The sequence below is a fragment of the Ischnura elegans genome, chromosome 2, assembly GCF_921293095.1.
Source record: "Ischnura elegans chromosome 2, ioIscEleg1.1, whole genome shotgun sequence".
Classification (NCBI taxonomy): Eukaryota; Metazoa; Arthropoda; class Insecta; order Odonata; family Coenagrionidae; genus Ischnura; species Ischnura elegans.
The window spans coordinates 79,536,927-79,554,725 of record NC_060247.1 but is presented as its reverse complement, the minus strand read 5'-3'; the positions used below and the strand labels follow the sequence as shown (position 1 = coordinate 79,554,725).

The following is a 17,799-nucleotide window of genomic DNA, read 5'->3' as shown; positions in this document are numbered from 1 at the left end:
GAACAAGAGGTACTGGTGTGACCCTTGGAAGGTGCGAAGCTGAATTTCAAGCTTTGAAGCGATGTGCCATGGAGGCTGCGAAAAAGGCTGGAACAAGAATGTAGCCTGCAGTGGATTCGTAGTATTAGGTACTGCTAGGGTATTTTTGTGATTAATTTGACGTAGTTTGGATTTTATCGGTCCTGTTTGTTGAAAGTATGGACAAATTATTTCAATGCCTTTGATGGTACAGCTGTGATAGACTTCGGTAGTATACCTTTCACGTAATTACTTTAGGTTCCTGCCGTCAGTAGTTATTTGATTTTGGCGAATTATTTGCGGTCTTCGCAGTGTTCAGCATATAAAGTAGTTATTACAGGTTGCTTAGGTTGGTTTGATATTTATCATCGAGGGTTATCATTCTGTGTATCCAAGATGAAACTAGTATATAATTTGATTTTGGCACTATTTCTGCGTTTTCTTTTAGTGGTTTATGGAGAGTGGCAGGATAACAACTTTAATGTATCGTACACGGATATAGACTACCATGTGTTCACTGATGCTTCACGTTACATGTCATCGGGTGAATCACCCTACAGACGCTCAACATATCGCTATCCACCCATTCTTGCTGCCCTATTATTGCCCAACATTTGGTTGCATAGGTGTTATGGTAAAGTGCTATTTGCTGTATGTGATGTCATTGCTGGTGGGTTGGGTGTTATGCTTTCAGGATGTTCTCCACCCTCCAAAATCACTCTCTTCTTATGCCTTTACAATCCATTGAATGCCATAATATCTACCCGTGGTAGCGCTGATTCTATATCATCAGCAATGGTTATATCATCGGTAATGGCTATTACTAGAGGGTATGTTGTCACAGCAGGCATAATTCTGGCCTTGGCAGCTCATCTACGTGTTTATCCCATTCTTTTTTTTCTCCCAATGTGGTTGTCACTCTTGAAAGGAGACAAAAACAGAGGAATGTTGGAAGAATTTCGGCTAAGTGGAAAAGTTTGGTTCAAATATATTTTCACTCTGGTCACAGATCTCAAGGGCTGTTATTTTATGACTGCATTTGCATGTGCTCTTGGAATTCTCACCAGTATTTCATATGCAGTCTATGGCAATGAATTTCTGCAAGAGAGTTACCTTTACCATTTTTCTCGAGTGGACATACGACACAACTTTTCTGTCCATTTCTACATGTTCTTATTAGGTGGTAACATCCTTCCATCATTAATTGTCTTTTTACCCCAGCTGTTGATCATAGTAATGTTTGGATTGAAGTATGGCAACAGAGAGGATCTCCCATTTGCTTGTTTTTGCCAAGTATACATTTTTGTTGTTTTTAACAAAGTAGTGACGGCACAGTATTTCATGTGGCCCCTTTCGATTTTCCCAATCATCATGCCCAAGCTCATGCAGAATCAAGATTTGAGTGCCAATCGCATCATGCACTTTTCAATTTTCAATAAATTTGTTCTGGGTGTAGCTAAATGGTCATTAGCTGTGGCACTCTGGCTTTATACTGCTTATTGTCTGGAGTTTTTAGGACACAACACTTTCTTTCTCATATGGATATGTGGTTTATTACTTTTTGGAGTTCATGTTTGCATTATAAAGCAGCTAATCCGGTGTTATGATGTCAACAGAATAAAAGGAGGAATTCATATTGAAAAGCTGAATTAGTATATTTTATCATTGAAAGGTTTTTTTATGCCTTTTTTCCTTACAAGACTTCCCGGGAAAAAATTATATGGTGATTAATAAAGACATGGAAATACATATTATTTAAGTGATCCATCAAGAAAAGAATGAATATTTTGACTTGTAACTTTTCTCGATAAGTTTTTTTAGTACACCATTGAGTGTATCATCTTATAAGATGGGTGCCTATGTTGAAAAATCTTTCAGTTATTAGCTTGAAATGTTTTTATCTTCCTTCTTCATGAAATGCTCTTCTTTAGAGAAGGGCTTAAAGGATAACTTGAAGAATGATGTCTTAAAATCTTTGTAAAACACTTGCATCCTTTCATTACATTATTGTGTAATCTACTTGTAAGTGTACTTGGAATGTCATTCATTTCAGCCGGTAAATTGATTTTTTTCAGTTGTTGCTCTATTATTTGACATTAATTAAAAATAGGCAATATGTTATGCAATTTTTTGAACATCTGTGATCTGGAAATAAAGTTAAAATTTCTCTTGTATTAGTTTGGTGTTGTTACTGATGTCCTGGTTACAATGAGCTGTTGGGTGTATGGACTGCAATTTGATGACCCTTTTTTATCATTAATTCTGCCGAATGCTTAGTATTTGAAAGTGAATATGATGTGTGTACATTCATTTTAACCATGAATATTATTGTTTCAATTATCGTTTTCCATTTCCATGGGTTAACTGATATATTGTGACAATAAAATATTCAATGTATTTTTTTAATACATATATGCTAATATTTCAACTTTTTAAAATTCCATTTTCTGGATGACAGTGGGGCTGAATGGGACTTTATTTCATAGCGAAGATGGAAGTGGGTTGAAGTTTCAGGGTGTCCACTAACATAGAATGCACAGGAAATATTGGTCTTTTTAAAGTGTCTTTTCCAAGTACAATATGTCTTAGAATAAAACAGGTGCAATGCGTTGGTGTCACCTCATATCCGCAGCAAAGCAGGAAATGAAATAATTTTTATTAGATTTTTGTGCTGATTTTTTTGGAACTCTTCCCTAATCCCTAACAAAAGCTCCTTGTGCAGAAGAACAGTGGGGTATTTCATGGTGTTATTATCTATTGAGAATATATTAGGTAGACATCTTTTGGAGGAGGTAGTGAAGTATGTCCGCCATGGTATTTCGTATATGTAAAGATCAGGTTAATGAGATAAAGCCTGTGCTATTTTTTCTGCATGTGTTAATGTGTGAGATAAATTTTTTTTAGAAAATATGTAGAAGTCTATTTACCCCCATCTAATTGTGGTTATTTGCATTTGCAAATTATTTTCTGTCATCTCAAGGTTTTACAGCATTAAAATGACTCGACTATTCTTCATTTTGTCAGTTATGCAACTTGATTAATAACTAGACCACAGAAGAAGGGCCCATAGACATATTATTCAGTTTTTGAAGGTTTCTGTGAACTTTAATGTGAGGAAAAAAGGTTATTAATGATTTTTTTAAATTCCAAGCTTGGTGGAAAATATGAAATTGCAGTTACGTGTGGCATGATGTTTTGTTTCCTCAAATTGCTGGATCAATTAGTATATTTTGACAAGCTACTTTTAAATATTTTTCAGTAAGTGGCACATTTTGTCATTCTCATTTTGTACTTTCTCAGAGATTTTTGCTTCATCAGCAAAACAAACTTCTCTGTTGTAAATGATCACTATAATAAGTTACTCTTCGTTAAAACTTTCGCGGGTGCTTGCCATTATGATTAAAAACTATTGGGCTATGTCGTTTCCCGACCGATGCTGGTCGCTTTTTCAAGGGATTATTAAGAGATGGGAATTAAAGATCTTTTATATAGGTATCTGCATCAGGTGGTGGGCGGAGGGGAGCCGGAGGTATATAAAAGATCTTAAATTCCCATCTCTTCATAATCCCTTGAAAAAGCGACCAGCATCAGTTCGGGAAACGTTGGGGCCACCCAAGAATTGACGCGGCGACATAGCCCAAAAGTTTTTAATCATAACTATAATAAGTTATCACAATTAACATGATGTTTGTGGAAAATATATTACCCTAATTATATGTTAATGCAATTTTAAAAATTTAATTGCATTTATCATGGCAGAGTTCAACGTTGTGATCATAAATTTTCTGCTCCCGACAAAAAAATGTTACTGCATAATGGAAGTGCAGAAAATCAATTTTAAAGGTAACTCTTGGAGAGATATGAGCAGTATTACAAATGAAAACAAGAGCTTACCAAAGTCCTGTTGTTTGAAATTTTCCTTGACATTGTGTGTAAGATGTCCGTTACTACTTGTTCTAGGAGGAGAGGAAGAGAACTGTACATAATCGGAATATATGTGCAGCATATGAAACAATTGATGAAGGGACAATTCAACAGAATGCTTTAGCTGCCAATCACAACCCATATTTTGGATTACTGATAATGTATTCACCAAGCTTACCTAAACTTTACTCATCAGCATATAACTTAATGCAGGAAACCTGAAAAAACCTTGTTATTGCGCATACTCTATTCTCTTGTGATAGCAGAGGGATATGGTGTAGAGTACTGTAGGACATTGAAAATTATTGCTTCTGATATTAGAAACCCTTGAGCCTTCTTAGAAAAGTTTTTCTACACATGTTTGCATTGTTAAATTTTTGTTCCATTTGAATATTCAGTGTTCTTTGACCTTCCATATTTTTTTAGGGTGTTGGGACTTGCATTTTTACTTTAGTGTTGCATTTAAGGGTACACTCATTTTGGAACAAAAACGTTACAATTTATAGCCGGTTGTTTTTGAATAAAGTATCAGGTACACCAAAAATGGATGGGACATTTTTTGATTTCATATTTTACAAGATTTGATAATTTACACTGTTTGCTGATTTTGCATTCAATTTAGCTTCTTGTAAATTTTTTTGTGAAACTACATTGTTTATTTAACATTTTTAATATGTTATACTCATTGTCAGTTGAAATGGTGAAAAATATTACGTTAGCTGTTATCAACTGATGAAAATTCAATTTTGAGGTAGCTTTTACCCTGTAAAAGTGAGCAAATCTAGAGGGTTTATATGTGAAAAGAGGCCTACAAGGTGAGATGGATGACCAAGTTTGTAAAAACATGCATCCATCACAGTGTAAAGAAAATTCGGAAGTGCTGGAACCTTTTATGCAGAAGTGATGTTATTCTATGAATTACACCCAATTTGCTCACAATCTCTGGCTTTGAGCATTAGAGGATTCCGGAAATCATATTTTTCTTAGGGTGTCCATTGGCCACCTATAAATCATGGAAAATAATTGAAGAACCATTGCTGATAAGTAATTGTAGCGATTTTTAAATTTCCTTCCACTCTAAAATGCAATGAAACATATAGTGCTTTTTGGTCATTCAACCCGCTCTACAACCTCCATTTTTGCCTACTTCTATCGCCTTTATAGAGCACTGCCTGTAATCATCAGCTTTCTGATCAGTCACATTCATCAACTTGTGCAGCCAAATCAACTAAAAGTTTCCCATGTACTTCTTCCTTTTGCCTGCAAACATTGTGGAAAAAGGAGATTTGTTTCTCAATTTGGAAGCAGAGGCTACACAAGGAACTTGAACTATTTCCTTGGGATTTCAGACTTAAGTTCATGTCTAGGGCCTTGGAGCTAGTAATCACCAACATCAGATATTAACCTAAGCACAACAAATAAAAATTCCTTGTAAAATCTTTTTATCCCGTAAAAAGTCCTGGCATGCTGAACAAGCCCAAAAAAATCTCCCACAAATTATCAAAAAATTTATAATTTGGTGAAATCAGTGAAGATTTTATTTTAAGTTCCTCTTTTACTTGAGGGAAAGACTTTTTTTCCCATTTTATTCATAACCTGTTAACTGCTTTGCAGTCATTGACCTGTACACATGTAATAAATGTGGATAATCAAATTATTTATCTTATATGTGGCTAAATCTTAATATAGCTGGTACAGCAGGTTCCCCATGCAATCTTCTGCTCATAAAATGCTAATTTATGAGGCAGATGTGATTACTATTGCTCTTCCTCTTCCAATGGGACAATTTTCAGAAGCCCAAGAGGCTTGCAACAAAGATGTGAGAAGATTCGGGGAGAACTGTGCAAGAAAAATGCCTAGGTTAGGTGGTAATGGGGATCTGCTATGTATTTTACATGTGGGGAAGGTGCTCAAATTTTTAACAATATTCCTTAACTTTTGCCTTACCATGTACAGTTGTGTAGTCGAGAAGATACCAACTATTTGGTATCTTCTCGACTACATAACTGACTTTCCCTACTACCACTAAATAATCACAAACCCATCACTCCAGTAGTCCCCTGTGACCTTCCACCTCACCTTGCGAATCCCTAAAATATCTTTTCTCTATATCTGAATCTCTTTTTTTGATATTTTCTAGCTTACCCACCCTCATAATTGTTCTAATATTCATAGCTACTTTCTTCTTCTCCATATTTTTGGTTTTTTCTTCTATGCTGCTGCTGATGGAAAGTCTCCGCTAGGGTTTTGTATTATTTGTGCCACAAGGACCTTGCCAACATCGCTGTTACCCTTAACATCTGCCCTTAAAAGCTGGGTCCTGTGAGAAAATTGAAGGCATTTAATTAAGCTCCATGTATGCAGGGTGTTGTCGTCCCCGAGTCTCCACTGGGAGAGTGGTACCATTTTGATTGCATCTATACGGTCACTGGAAGAGCTAGAGAGGAGAAATAGATGGTTACAGTTTGACACAGGTTTATATTTATAATATACAGATGTGAGGTAGTCCTCTGTTGTCGCTGATCATCGGCGATGTGTCAAGGGGAGAATGGCGCTGCGGAGGCTGCCAGACATAGCGGCGGCTCACACCAGGAGGTGAGGGTCCTCATCTGCGGTCCTGGGTGCCTTGGCCAGGTAACCAAACAGGATCCGTGGTGCGTCTGCGAGAGGCGGTGGGGGTCCATATGCGGCACGGCATCTGGAGGGCCGAGCGTGCAGCAGCTGTGGTACGGCAGTGACTGGCAAGTTGTGAAGAAGGGGGCAGAAGAGACTGAGGATTTTCTCGCTGCTGTTCTGGGCCTGGAGGGCGGGGCAGGCCGAGGATATTTCCGCTAGGGAGAGAGGAGCTATGTCACGAGGAGCGTGTGGTTTGAATGAGAGTTTTGGCTGCTAACAGTAGGGGCACAAAAAGGGAGAAGATCGGTGGTAGGGTTTCTTTGCCCATTCCCACAGTGTTTTCTATATCATGCGAACTTCCTTCCTTCCAACCTAACTGGTGTGAATGCCCCTGCTAGGAGTAATTGGGATTAACTGCCACGTACCAGTGCAATTTTAGTGGTCATAGGAATGTGTGAACCTTTCCACCAAGTTTGTAGCCCAAACGAAAATGGATATAAAATAAATGAAAAGAGATGAGAATGATGCTTATAGCATAGTTTCAATAATTTTCTTCAGAGAAGCCAAGTTTATTACAATCTTCTACTGAGGTTTTATTCCATTCTGATCAGACTTATTTATTAAAAATTAAAAAGAAGAACTTTGTGCTTTCACGTGAATATTTATTTACGACCATGGTTTCAACGTAAGACATCATGATGATCAGGGGCACAGCTAGGAATTAAGTCTAGGGGGGATTTTAGGCGCAGCTAATACTGGGGAGTTTGGGGGTATGGAATACCCTCCAGGGGAAGCGGGAGGGGCGGGGGACCTCCCCCGGATTTTTTTAAGATAAATGGTGAGTTTTACGGCTTTCGGAGGGATATTTTATTAGTTTTTTTTACATTATTCCATAAAAAATATTAATCCAATTAAGTAAAATGGATTAAACTTAAAAATTTCTCTGAGCTCTGGGGTGGGTTTTATCCCCCAAAACTCCCCCTCACTGTGCCACCGATGATGATAACGTCTAACGTTGAAACCATGGTCGTAAATTTGTGAATAAATATTCATGTGAAAGCACAAAGTTCTTTTTAATTTTAATAATGAATCGCTTTCACAAAGTTACGCCTCAAACAATCAGACTTACTTAATTATAGTGTTGTGAAGATTTCATAGTCCATCTTCCAATCTGCACTGAAATATGCATTGTCCGTACTGGATGTATGTCTCATTCACTGTAAGGTTGTGGCAATAAATGTCAATGGGAGGGTTTCTTTTAGGAGGCTTCGCTAAACTATTTCCTCCAAAAATTTTCTATGGTGTGGGCTTGATTCCGCAAATGTAATACGTCTTGTAATGGGACCTATTTTGCTCACCGTGAAAAAAATTATTATTGCCTTAAAAGAAGTTGATTCTTCTGAAAGTTAGTCTAAAAATTTTTAATTGCTAGTTAATTTTTTGCAAGTCTCCTTGACCATATAATTCTATTATTTGTACATACGAAGGTATTTTTTCAGCTGTAACAATGGGTAATTCATAAAAATTGAGTGGATTTGTTTTGTCCATAGCTATTTTGATTTGGATGAATTAGACATATGCAAACATTGAGGTAATCTCATACTGCAGGCATTATGAATTAAGTGAAATTTGCCATATTCATAATTAATGTATTGGGATTGTTGATGGATACGGGAAGAAATTCTTTGTTCATAATTAAATTGATGTAATCTAGTTGTTTGGTTGGTGGTAGTTGAGTAGAGCCATCATGGCAGACTGACTCAGGTAGTCTTGAGACCTTCAACAGTGAGGCCCTTGCTCATTCACATTTTAACCCACATATAATGTATCTGAAGCAAACAAGAAGTCTGTAATGCAAATGTACCTGATGATGTCACGTAGAGGAGAAACTTACACAAATATTAAAATTTTATGGATGAGTTCTTACAAATATAATTATGGATATTTATTAACTTTGATGATTTGAATTTTGAAGGGCAGTTATTGTGAGGTTGTGATCAATATTTCTCAATACAGCAATTACCAAGTTTTGTTTTAGGTAGCTCTCTTTGCCTCAATTACGGGGCGAGGTGCTTCCTTCCCAAACCTTCTGAACTCATTGTAACTCTAGAGGATTCATTGTGTCTATTACTATGGAAATAAGTCCTAATTCGCATACCTAGTCTTTCTCAAAAGCCTCTCTTAAAAAGAGGATGTAGGGTTTAAAAAATTTTTGAGAGTGAAAGGCGAGGTCTTACACAGTATTACAAGCAGGTACATATATTATGAATGAGTAAAATAAAAATCTTGGACTCGTATTGTGGAAGTGCTCCAATATGAATTATTAATGTATCTCCATGCATTAAATATTGAGTTATGGCATTTTATACCAACATAATACGAAATGATGAGATAAGTTTCCCATGAAGCAGAAAGAACTCTCAGTGAAAGGTTGCCTAAATATAGGGGCCATTGGTATCGCAGAAAAGTACACAATATGACCCACATGGGCACTGGGCTCTGTGCAAAATACATTAAGTCGGTACGACACGCCTTAGGTACGCCGCTTTCCGACAATGCGACTTCTCTCCCCTTGCTTCAGCCTCTGCGAAATTTCTCACTTCCTCGACGTGAGTTGAGGGTTCCGTGAAACGATCGCAAAGGCATTTATAGGAAGACCATAAAGGCAGAAATGGTCCGGGATAGCATTAAATTCATCATTATAAATATGATTCCAATGTTGTCATATTTTGGATTGCGATAAAAGCTTGTATAAACGCTTATTTTTAGAATTTATGATGGGATACTTTTCAATATTCAGCGCTCTTCCAGGTACTCGCGATTACCTTATGTTTATATCCCAAAAATTACGACGAATATTGATTTTATCGGATTTTAAATTATTTAAGTAGTTTTAATTGAGCAGTCTTACCTTTGCAGATAAATTTTATTACGAATCAGTGCACTGGTCTTGAAAAGTTAGAAATCGATACTTCCGCGTTGTAAGTGTCTCAATTCGGATTGCGCGCTTCTTTGACCACTTGCAATTGTGACAGTTGAGGGAGAGTGAAAAGCTAAATAAACGATAACATTTACATTTTTCCATTTCTGACTGGGTAAACTATGTTTAAAAATTATTTTTGAGTAGTATAAAATTTTAGATTATTCTATTTTATTATCAGTTATTGTTAATACCAATGATGATGTGATAATAAATGTCTAATCTAAATGTTACTCTAGTGGTATATCCGCTTAAGTATGGCTTCGTATGTGTTTATTAGAGTGTACTTCCAGTGATTACTCAGATGTAAACACGCAGTTTTTAATGTTCGTGGTGGTGTACTACTGAAAGCATGAACGCAACCAGTTTATATGTTTCTACATGCCGACTAGTTTTGCAAGCAGATACAGGAGATCCCTCATCATGGTCAGATTTATACCGATTGGTCCCGTATTTGCGGCAATCTCTTTCCTGTACAGTTTGCGGTAATTTGTTAATTGAGCCATATACGCCGACTGAGACAAATTGTCAGCATCATGTGTGCAAGGCGTGCAAAGGAGGAAAGAAAAAGCTCAAGCCGTCGTGTAGCTGGTGCCGTAATTATGGAAAGTATGTGGAAAATGTGCAATTACGAATACTACTTCAGTGTTACAAAAAATTGTGTGAGTACATTACCAGTACTGAAATATACAGACATCTAGCGTCAGTGACTACTAACGGTGGAACTTCGAGTTTAGTTGAACTTATTCAAGAAGGAGCTGGGTTTAAAGATGAATATAAGAGTACAGCAGGCCTTTCCAAATCTGCGTATAGCATTTTACCCTGTGTTTACACCACTACCAGTACCTCGACGCAGACTCAAGTGGGTGTTGGTACATCACCACAGAGTGTCGATGCGCCAACTATCAAAACAGTTTCTAATGGATCTTCTCTTTACTCTATTATGTATGCTAGTAATAATAAAATCACAATTAAAAGAAAAGCGTCCCGTGATACTATATTTTACCTCGATGGTACGGAAGCACCCCCATCACCATCACCAATTGCTCCCCCACCTCAGCTCACCCAAACCGTAACGTGTGTTTCTCAGTCTGTGACCCCTTCGGTTGTTCGTACCTTAGTCGGAAGCGGGGGAGTGAGTGGTACTCTTATGACAGAGACAAACATTGTAGGAAGTGGGGCGGGATTCAAGAAACCAAAGCAGAAACCTATGAACAATGTAAATGCTAAGCCGAAGGCTAAGAAAAAAGGTTGTCGCTGTGGAAATGCAACTGCAATGCCTGGCAAACTAACGTGTTGTGGCCAACGATGCCCTTGCTATGTGGAAGCGAAGGCTTGTTTGGAATGTCGCTGTCGAGGATGCCGCAATCCTCACCGTCCTGGAGGGCATAAAGTGAGACCACATATACCTGAGTTGCAGTCCTTGCAGATACATATCCCGGCCACGGATACCAATGCTGAGGAACTTGTGGACACTTCCAGGTGTGGTAAAAGGGTGTTGATGGTCCCAGATAATTGTGTTTTTAAGTGACGAATGGCATATAACTAATATTATGGATGGAGATCAATTTTGAATTACTCGCTACACGGTTATCCCTTCCTTCAACGACCTTGATAATTTCGTTATTTAATCAGTCCATTTGAAGCAATGAAAATTTTAGTACTCAACTTTTCATCATCCGTTTCAAAATTTTCATGGAATGAGGTTTGGCATGTATTATATGACTCACATTAGTTATTTTGTAGAAACTGAAAAAATCTTTTCTGTGGACAATTTTTTGTTTTCAGTAATCACATGACCTTCAGTTCATTTGAGAGTGTCACTTCGCTTAACTCACTCGATTCAACCGAGAGGTTTGTTTGGAATGGATTGGGTAGAGCTCCCTTTTGCCTCCTCATACTTAGAGGACTCATAATTATGGTTGTCTGAAGGCTTCACCCAGATTTCTAGCTGATCCCTTTATAAAGTAGCCCACTGATTTGCACATTAAACTTAACGTCCTATTTTAAGGGACTAATTTTTAATCATAGTTGTGGTATTCCTACTACATATCATCATAGTTCCTGCCTTCTTTATGCTTATGTTTCGGTTTTATTGCTTTTTGCTGGAGAGAATCAATTACTTAGGGTATAATTTTGATATGAGGATGATATTTAATTTTTGGGGGTCTATTGTGTTTGTTTGTTTGATGGCATCATATTTAATATTTTTATCCCAAGAAGGTGTTATTTCTCTCTTGTGAACAAGTCAGCACCACTAATGGCATGTGCCCTGAGGTGTTGAGTTTATATGACTGATGCTTTTTGTCCAGGTTGATGGTGAACTTGAGCTTTTTAGTTACTGTCATTATTAGTAAAATGCATATCCCTAAACTAAATCTGCTTTCTTTTGGATGACATCGTTCAAGAAGGGAAGTTGGTTTTTCATTTTCAGTACCATGTAACAAAAGGAATTGGGCTGTTTAGGTGAGGCGGGAATTTTTTTCTGCCCGTCAATCCCATAAATCTTTGGCTAAATGTATCGTCAACATATTTTACAAAAAGTTTTGGTTTTCCACTAGTTGGAATCAAGTTTTTTCCCAATTCAGAATCCCTAGAGATCGCGACCAGCATTGGTCGGTAAATGTTGGGGCCACAAATTGAGGTGGCGACATAGCCCAAAAGTGTTTATTTTACATGAAGAGTATCCGCGAAAGTTTTAGTAAAGGATATACTTCCTGTATCTCATGTAAGTTTGTTATGTTTTTTTGTTTTTAACCTTTTACACATGTGTGAGAGACCCTTTTTTCTAGTTCAGCCTGTCAAGATCTGTTGATCCAATAAGGTGTGTAATTATATAATCACACCTTAATATGTAAATATATATTTAGTTTACTTCTTCAGAGGTTGTACTCCATTTTTTGTTTACCTCAATTTTTAACTCATGACCAAAAATAGTTTTATACCAAGTTAAAATCTTTATAGTTGCCGACGTTTTGTTAGATTACTTATCCTAAGTACTAAACTGAGAATGATGCCATGCTTAAGTGAGTCGGGAATGTATCTGTCTATCTTTGCCCTGCTGCTTGCTGATTGGCTCCCATTTTTTTTCCATCCACTGTAGTATAAGACTTCTGAATTTTATTTTTCAGGTTGAATGTGAATGTGGAGGAGTTGAACCCGAGATCTGGGAACCGAATGTTGCAGACTGTTTTGGTTGCCTCTGCAACTGGCACTTCAATAGGTGACAGTCCACCATCCTCCTCTTCATCTCCACGACAAGACTTGACCCAGGGAGATGCCAGTTTGGAAGAGGAGGATCCTGAAGGGTTGTTGGATGGTGAGGATGATGATGATTGTGATGAGGGGGTGGTTGGCACAAACAGTACACCTATCCCTGTGGATATACTAGGAATGCACTCGGATCTAGTGCGTGCAGCTGCCAATTTCAGGGGTGCACGAGTGGTGAGTGGTGGTGTTGGAGGCACTAGTGCACTTCAATTACAGACAGTTTCCAGCATGGTGCCTGCAACTCTGTTGGTTGGCGATGAAAGATCACCCTCGGACTCTGGGGGTTGTGGTGCCTCTGGTGATGATAGTGATGTTGAAGTGGATATTTGAACATAACCTCACTGTTTTACTTATGTTCCTAGTGCCTGGATTGTATATATTGTCTGTAAAAGTAAAATCAATATTACAATCCACTTAAAACATTTGCAGTGAGTTCAAATGTCCGGTAAGAGTAACAGCAAATATTCTTTACTTTTAAATTTTATATACCAGTAATATTTTATGGGTATATCAAGCATTGCATATCTGATCTTTCAAATATATACATATAGTAATTCCAATTATCCTGAGCCTCTCGAAAGCAGCGTGGTGGCAATTGGTGGAGTTTGACATTTCTTTTAAATGCTAGAACAATTAGAATTTTAATTGGTAAAATATTTGTAGTTTGCCGTTTGGGGTTCATGCTGTGTTGAATGAGTGACGTTTGTTTATAAGCTGTAAAATACGATAATAATCTCATCTTTAAGTGCTAATTGCACATATTATGATGTGAAAATTAGTTGACTACCATATTGAAGTGTTGTGTTGCCAGCATTTATCTATTTTGCCAGAATATTGTGCACTCATTGAAGTGATGTAAGGAATCTCTGCAAAATCACAGCTGCCATTTTCATGGTGTATTATCTATTTTGTGACCAAGAAGGAAATAGGTAACTGAAAGTAGGATATTGAAAAAAGTCTTACTTTTTAAGTAAGTGAAATAAGTATGTGTGTTTGTGTGTATGAATCCGAAAAGTTGATGCTAAAGAGTGTGCCTGAATATTTTTATATGTGTGATGTTAAATTCGTGATGCAGTCCTTTTTCATGAATTGTTCAGGTTGTATCCCAATCTGGTATGATGGAAAGTCAAATTCATAAATCAAGTTAGCAAGCTGACTGTGTATCCATTGGTATATTTGGTTTATGCCTAATCAGTTGACCTTGTTGTTCTCAGCTTATCAGTATTATACTGATGGAAATAAAAATTACAGAATTGTAGTCTCAATAAGGATTTTGAGATATTTCATTTTCTTAGACTTATTAGTTAGATGGGATACCTAAGTATTTTGTGTAAAGTTTAGTGGCATCAATGCTTGTATGTGTCTGATATATTAATGCAAATAGAATTTACAATTTCTATATTTTTAACATCCATATCTGAAGACATCTTTCAAACACCTTTTGGATTAATTCATTGTTAAATGGCTATTGAATATTAGAGGCTAATCTTTTCAAGTTGGATAGGTAAGAGTAGTTTTGAATCTTGTTAGTTGAACTGGTTGATGGAACATTTACACGAAATGCCATTTTGCATCTGGAGTAAGAAATAGTTATTTTAAAATGCAAGAGGAGATTTTCATAATGTTACTCATTCTACTCAAAATTGAACTCCCTCAATGTGAAAAATATGTTTTCACCAAAGCAGAATTTGATTGTATTTGTTAATTGCTTAATTAGAAATTGGAATGTATGAATCTTTATTTTAGTTTGATTAAAAATCAATCAAATAGTTTTTATAAATAGGAGAATTTTCATTTTTGAACCTCAACTTAAATACTTGTTGTATGTAATGCTTAGGTCTCTTCCTTTTTTTTTGCTTGGTTGTATATTCTGATTTTGCTCTTGTGAATTGAAATGTTAATGCATTTAATTTTTAAAAATCTCATTCTCTTGAATGTTTTTCATGTGAAGTTTTTGGAAATGACTAAGTTTCTCGTATGGTCAGAAATAGATTTACTTATAAAAAATTTTGAATGAATATTGATGAATACATAATGTGAAGTAGAGTTTTGATTATGAGTAGTAATGGCACAGAAAGCCCTAAAAAATAGTCAGAACATGATCAGAATATAGATTTACTTAATAAAATTTCCTCTTTTTGTTGTGGTCCCATGGTTGCTCAGCCCTGGATATTGCCCATGAAGGAGGCAGATTATCCATTCATGATCACTTTCTGTGAAATTTTTACTGTGGTTTTTGGGTCTTACTTTCTTTGCCTCTTTTCTATTTATTCCAATGCAAGGAATTATATTGTACACTTTTACTTTACAAATCAAATGAACACAAAAGACAAACACAGTTGTCCTAAATAATTAAACTCATTAACACATTCAGTGCGGAGCATGTCAATGGACGTGGGCCCGTCCAAGCCGAGATATGGTCTGCCGGTTAGACGGGGGCCTTTCTCCGCCTCTGTACAAGACTAATATCCACTTCCGAGTCTTCCGATCGTGTGCATGACCTTCAGCAAGCTTCCCTCTTTCGACTGGTGTGCGCCATTTAAAAATAGCAGTATTTGAACGGAAGTTATGGTGCAAAAACCACTCTCTGTTTTTCTTTCTTATTTTATCGGCCGTATCTGACGACGTTCATGAAAATCGGGCCCACATTGAATGTGTTAAGAAAAATCAGGAGCAACGATACATGGCATTACTTCACAAATCAAATTAACAGAAATTATACACACAATTGTCATGGAAAATTACTCACGAAGAAAAATCAGAAGCATACGATCAAATGCCTCTGTTCAACATTGCATGATTTTCCATTCTTTTTTTTACTTTGTCAAAGAGAATTGTTGTCCACTATTATTTGACTCCAATCGTTTTCTCCTATTGTCAGTGAGAATTGCTAGAGAGTTTTATTTTTTGTGAGGAAAACAATGGATAATAAAGAAAAGAAATGGATCTTAGGGAGTGTTTGGAGTGAATGGCCAAGGAAGTGATGGGCATAATCCAAGGAATGGGTGATTGAACAGTAGATAACCAAGACTCTACTGTACTATATTTATCTTGTAATGTCATTGCCTTAGGTTTGTATGCATTTATGGCAAAATAAGAATCACATATCCTTAAATGGAGAATATCTTTAGGGTCATATAAAGTAGTGTAGTAAGGATTAACATTTTTTATATTATTATTAAGGATGGGTCAGTTATACTTTTTTTTCGGCTCCCAACCCAGTGCTGTTCCTGGCATTTGTACTCAGTCCACGTTCTCATTTTTCGGTTCTTCGTTAGGTGTTCCTTTTCACTGCACAATTTGCAAAAGCTATCATTTATTTTTGTTAGATTTTAATGACAATGACCTAAAATTACATATCAAATTATCTAGAACGATAGTGACTCTTAAAATCCTTGTGAAAACTGTGATATAAATTATGCTTTTGTTCCAAAAACTTGAAGATTTCAACCTTCTAGTTTTATTCAAGTGAACAAGTTAGGGAAACGTAAATATAAGCAGTATCAAGTACATATGTATATCATTTCCCCTAATCAATCCTTAGTTAGAGCTGGTTGGTCTTACTGTTTAATTTGTTTGCGCTCTGTCGAGGACTGTGCAAAGTAGGGTGTGAATATGTTGTTTAAGACCTTGGTTTTAAAGGATTTAAGGTAAATAATCTCAAAATTTTTTTTCTCCAAATATGTTTCAAATGGAGTATGATCGGTGGTGAAGTGTCCGGTCGCTCTGTATTTGCCGATGATTAAACCAAAATGAAAAAATATTTAGAAAATTTAAGGTCAGAAAACAGTTCATTGTGAGGGTACAGTGGCAATAGGGTGGTTTCCTATTGTTTTTTTAATGCCTAAATCAAAAGATTATTACCCCTGGAGTACGTATTTCACGCTTTTAAATTTTTAAATGACGATATATATTTTTGCGATTAAATGAAAAGTGAAAATTTTCAAGTGCATGAAAATGTGACGGCTAAGTATGAATGCTGGGAAAAGCCCGTGTGACGTCATTCTGGTTCCGGCTGCCATCGTGTGAGTTCACCTTGGTGCGAAGCTATGAGCGCCGCTACGATGCAGGCTGCTTGCAGGTAGCAGAGTACCCTGCTAGCAGGCAGTACTCAGCTTAAATAAGGATTATTAATACCCTATCAAACGATGGAAACTTTCCGACCATAGGCAATTTCAATAAGTGATTATTAAGAGATGTTTCCCTGAGCTCTGTGCCACATGCATGCATTGGTAACCTCAGACGATGTAAAACTCCTGTCTACTCGTATAGCATCTAGGTCCCTGTGATGTCTCATGGAGTGGCATCGTATGGGTGCCAATCTGGCCTTTTTCAAATGAGGTTAAAATTTACCACTAATATTCGTCTAAACTGGGCTTTCTAAAACCATATGATTTGTATACTATGAATACACTAATGGTGGGTAACGAATCACAATCAATGTCTTTCGTTTCCTTTGATGAAGGAAACTACCCTTTTGTTCCGTTTGTTGCTGAAGAAACAACGTTGACAGATCGAAAACAAGTTGTGTGCTTGCTTATTTTGAGAATCTCTTTTGGTGGTATATCTGCTCCCTGCACCCATCCTTGCAAATCCTCTGCTCTGAGGATGGCAATGGCATTTGGGTAGGCTAGCCATTGCTGATGCCAGTGAGTCTGTTCGTATTCAGCTTCTCTCAGTCATGTTTGGCTGCTCTTCTGAGGACAGGGGAGCTAAAATTGACACGGTGCCGCATAGAGTTCAACACTTACCACCCAGTAGAGAGGAAACATCTTACTGGGAGCTGGAGAACACCCTTGGCTCCATGTGACACTGAGGGACAGAGATGGGCAGAGGGCACTAGAGTAATGCAGACCTGAAAAGTACTGTGCCACAGCTCATCAGTATACCTGCTTTCCACTGCACTGTGCTAAGGAATTGTTTGTGACTTTCTTTTTCTCAAATCTTAAGGTGACAGTAACAGAAGCAGGCATTATGTAGTGGAATGACAT

At 37.0% G+C, this 17,799-nt stretch overlaps 2 protein-coding genes and 1 long non-coding RNA gene across 3 annotated transcripts; 2 read left to right on the top strand and 1 right to left on the bottom strand.

Annotated features, from left to right (window-relative positions):
- The first annotated feature begins 99 nt into the window (after positions 1–99).
- Positions 100–2,192, top strand: LOC124154033 (GPI mannosyltransferase 1). Its single transcript, XM_046527515.1, has one exon. It carries the CDS (start codon positions 415–417, stop codon positions 1,669–1,671), a length of 1,257 nt encoding a protein of 418 aa, XP_046383471.1. The 5' UTR covers positions 100–414; the 3' UTR covers positions 1,672–2,192.
- Positions 2,193–6,400: 4,208 nt separating this feature from the next.
- On the bottom strand, positions 6,401–9,666 carry LOC124154032. Its single transcript, XR_006863814.1, has 2 exons — positions 9,470–9,666; positions 6,401–6,773 (listed from the first exon to the last, which is right to left on the bottom strand). It is a non-coding gene; the product is annotated as an uncharacterized LOC124154032 (long non-coding RNA).
- Positions 9,667–9,789: 123 nt separating this feature from the next.
- Positions 9,790–14,584, top strand: LOC124154031 (E3 ubiquitin-protein ligase MSL2). The gene is made up of 2 exons (XM_046527514.1): positions 9,790–11,020; positions 12,670–14,584. Exons 1-2 carry the CDS (start codon positions 9,891–9,893, stop codon positions 13,136–13,138), a joined length of 1,599 nt encoding a protein of 532 aa, XP_046383470.1. The 5' UTR covers positions 9,790–9,890; the 3' UTR covers positions 13,139–14,584.
- Positions 14,585–17,799: the final 3,215 nt, after the last annotated feature.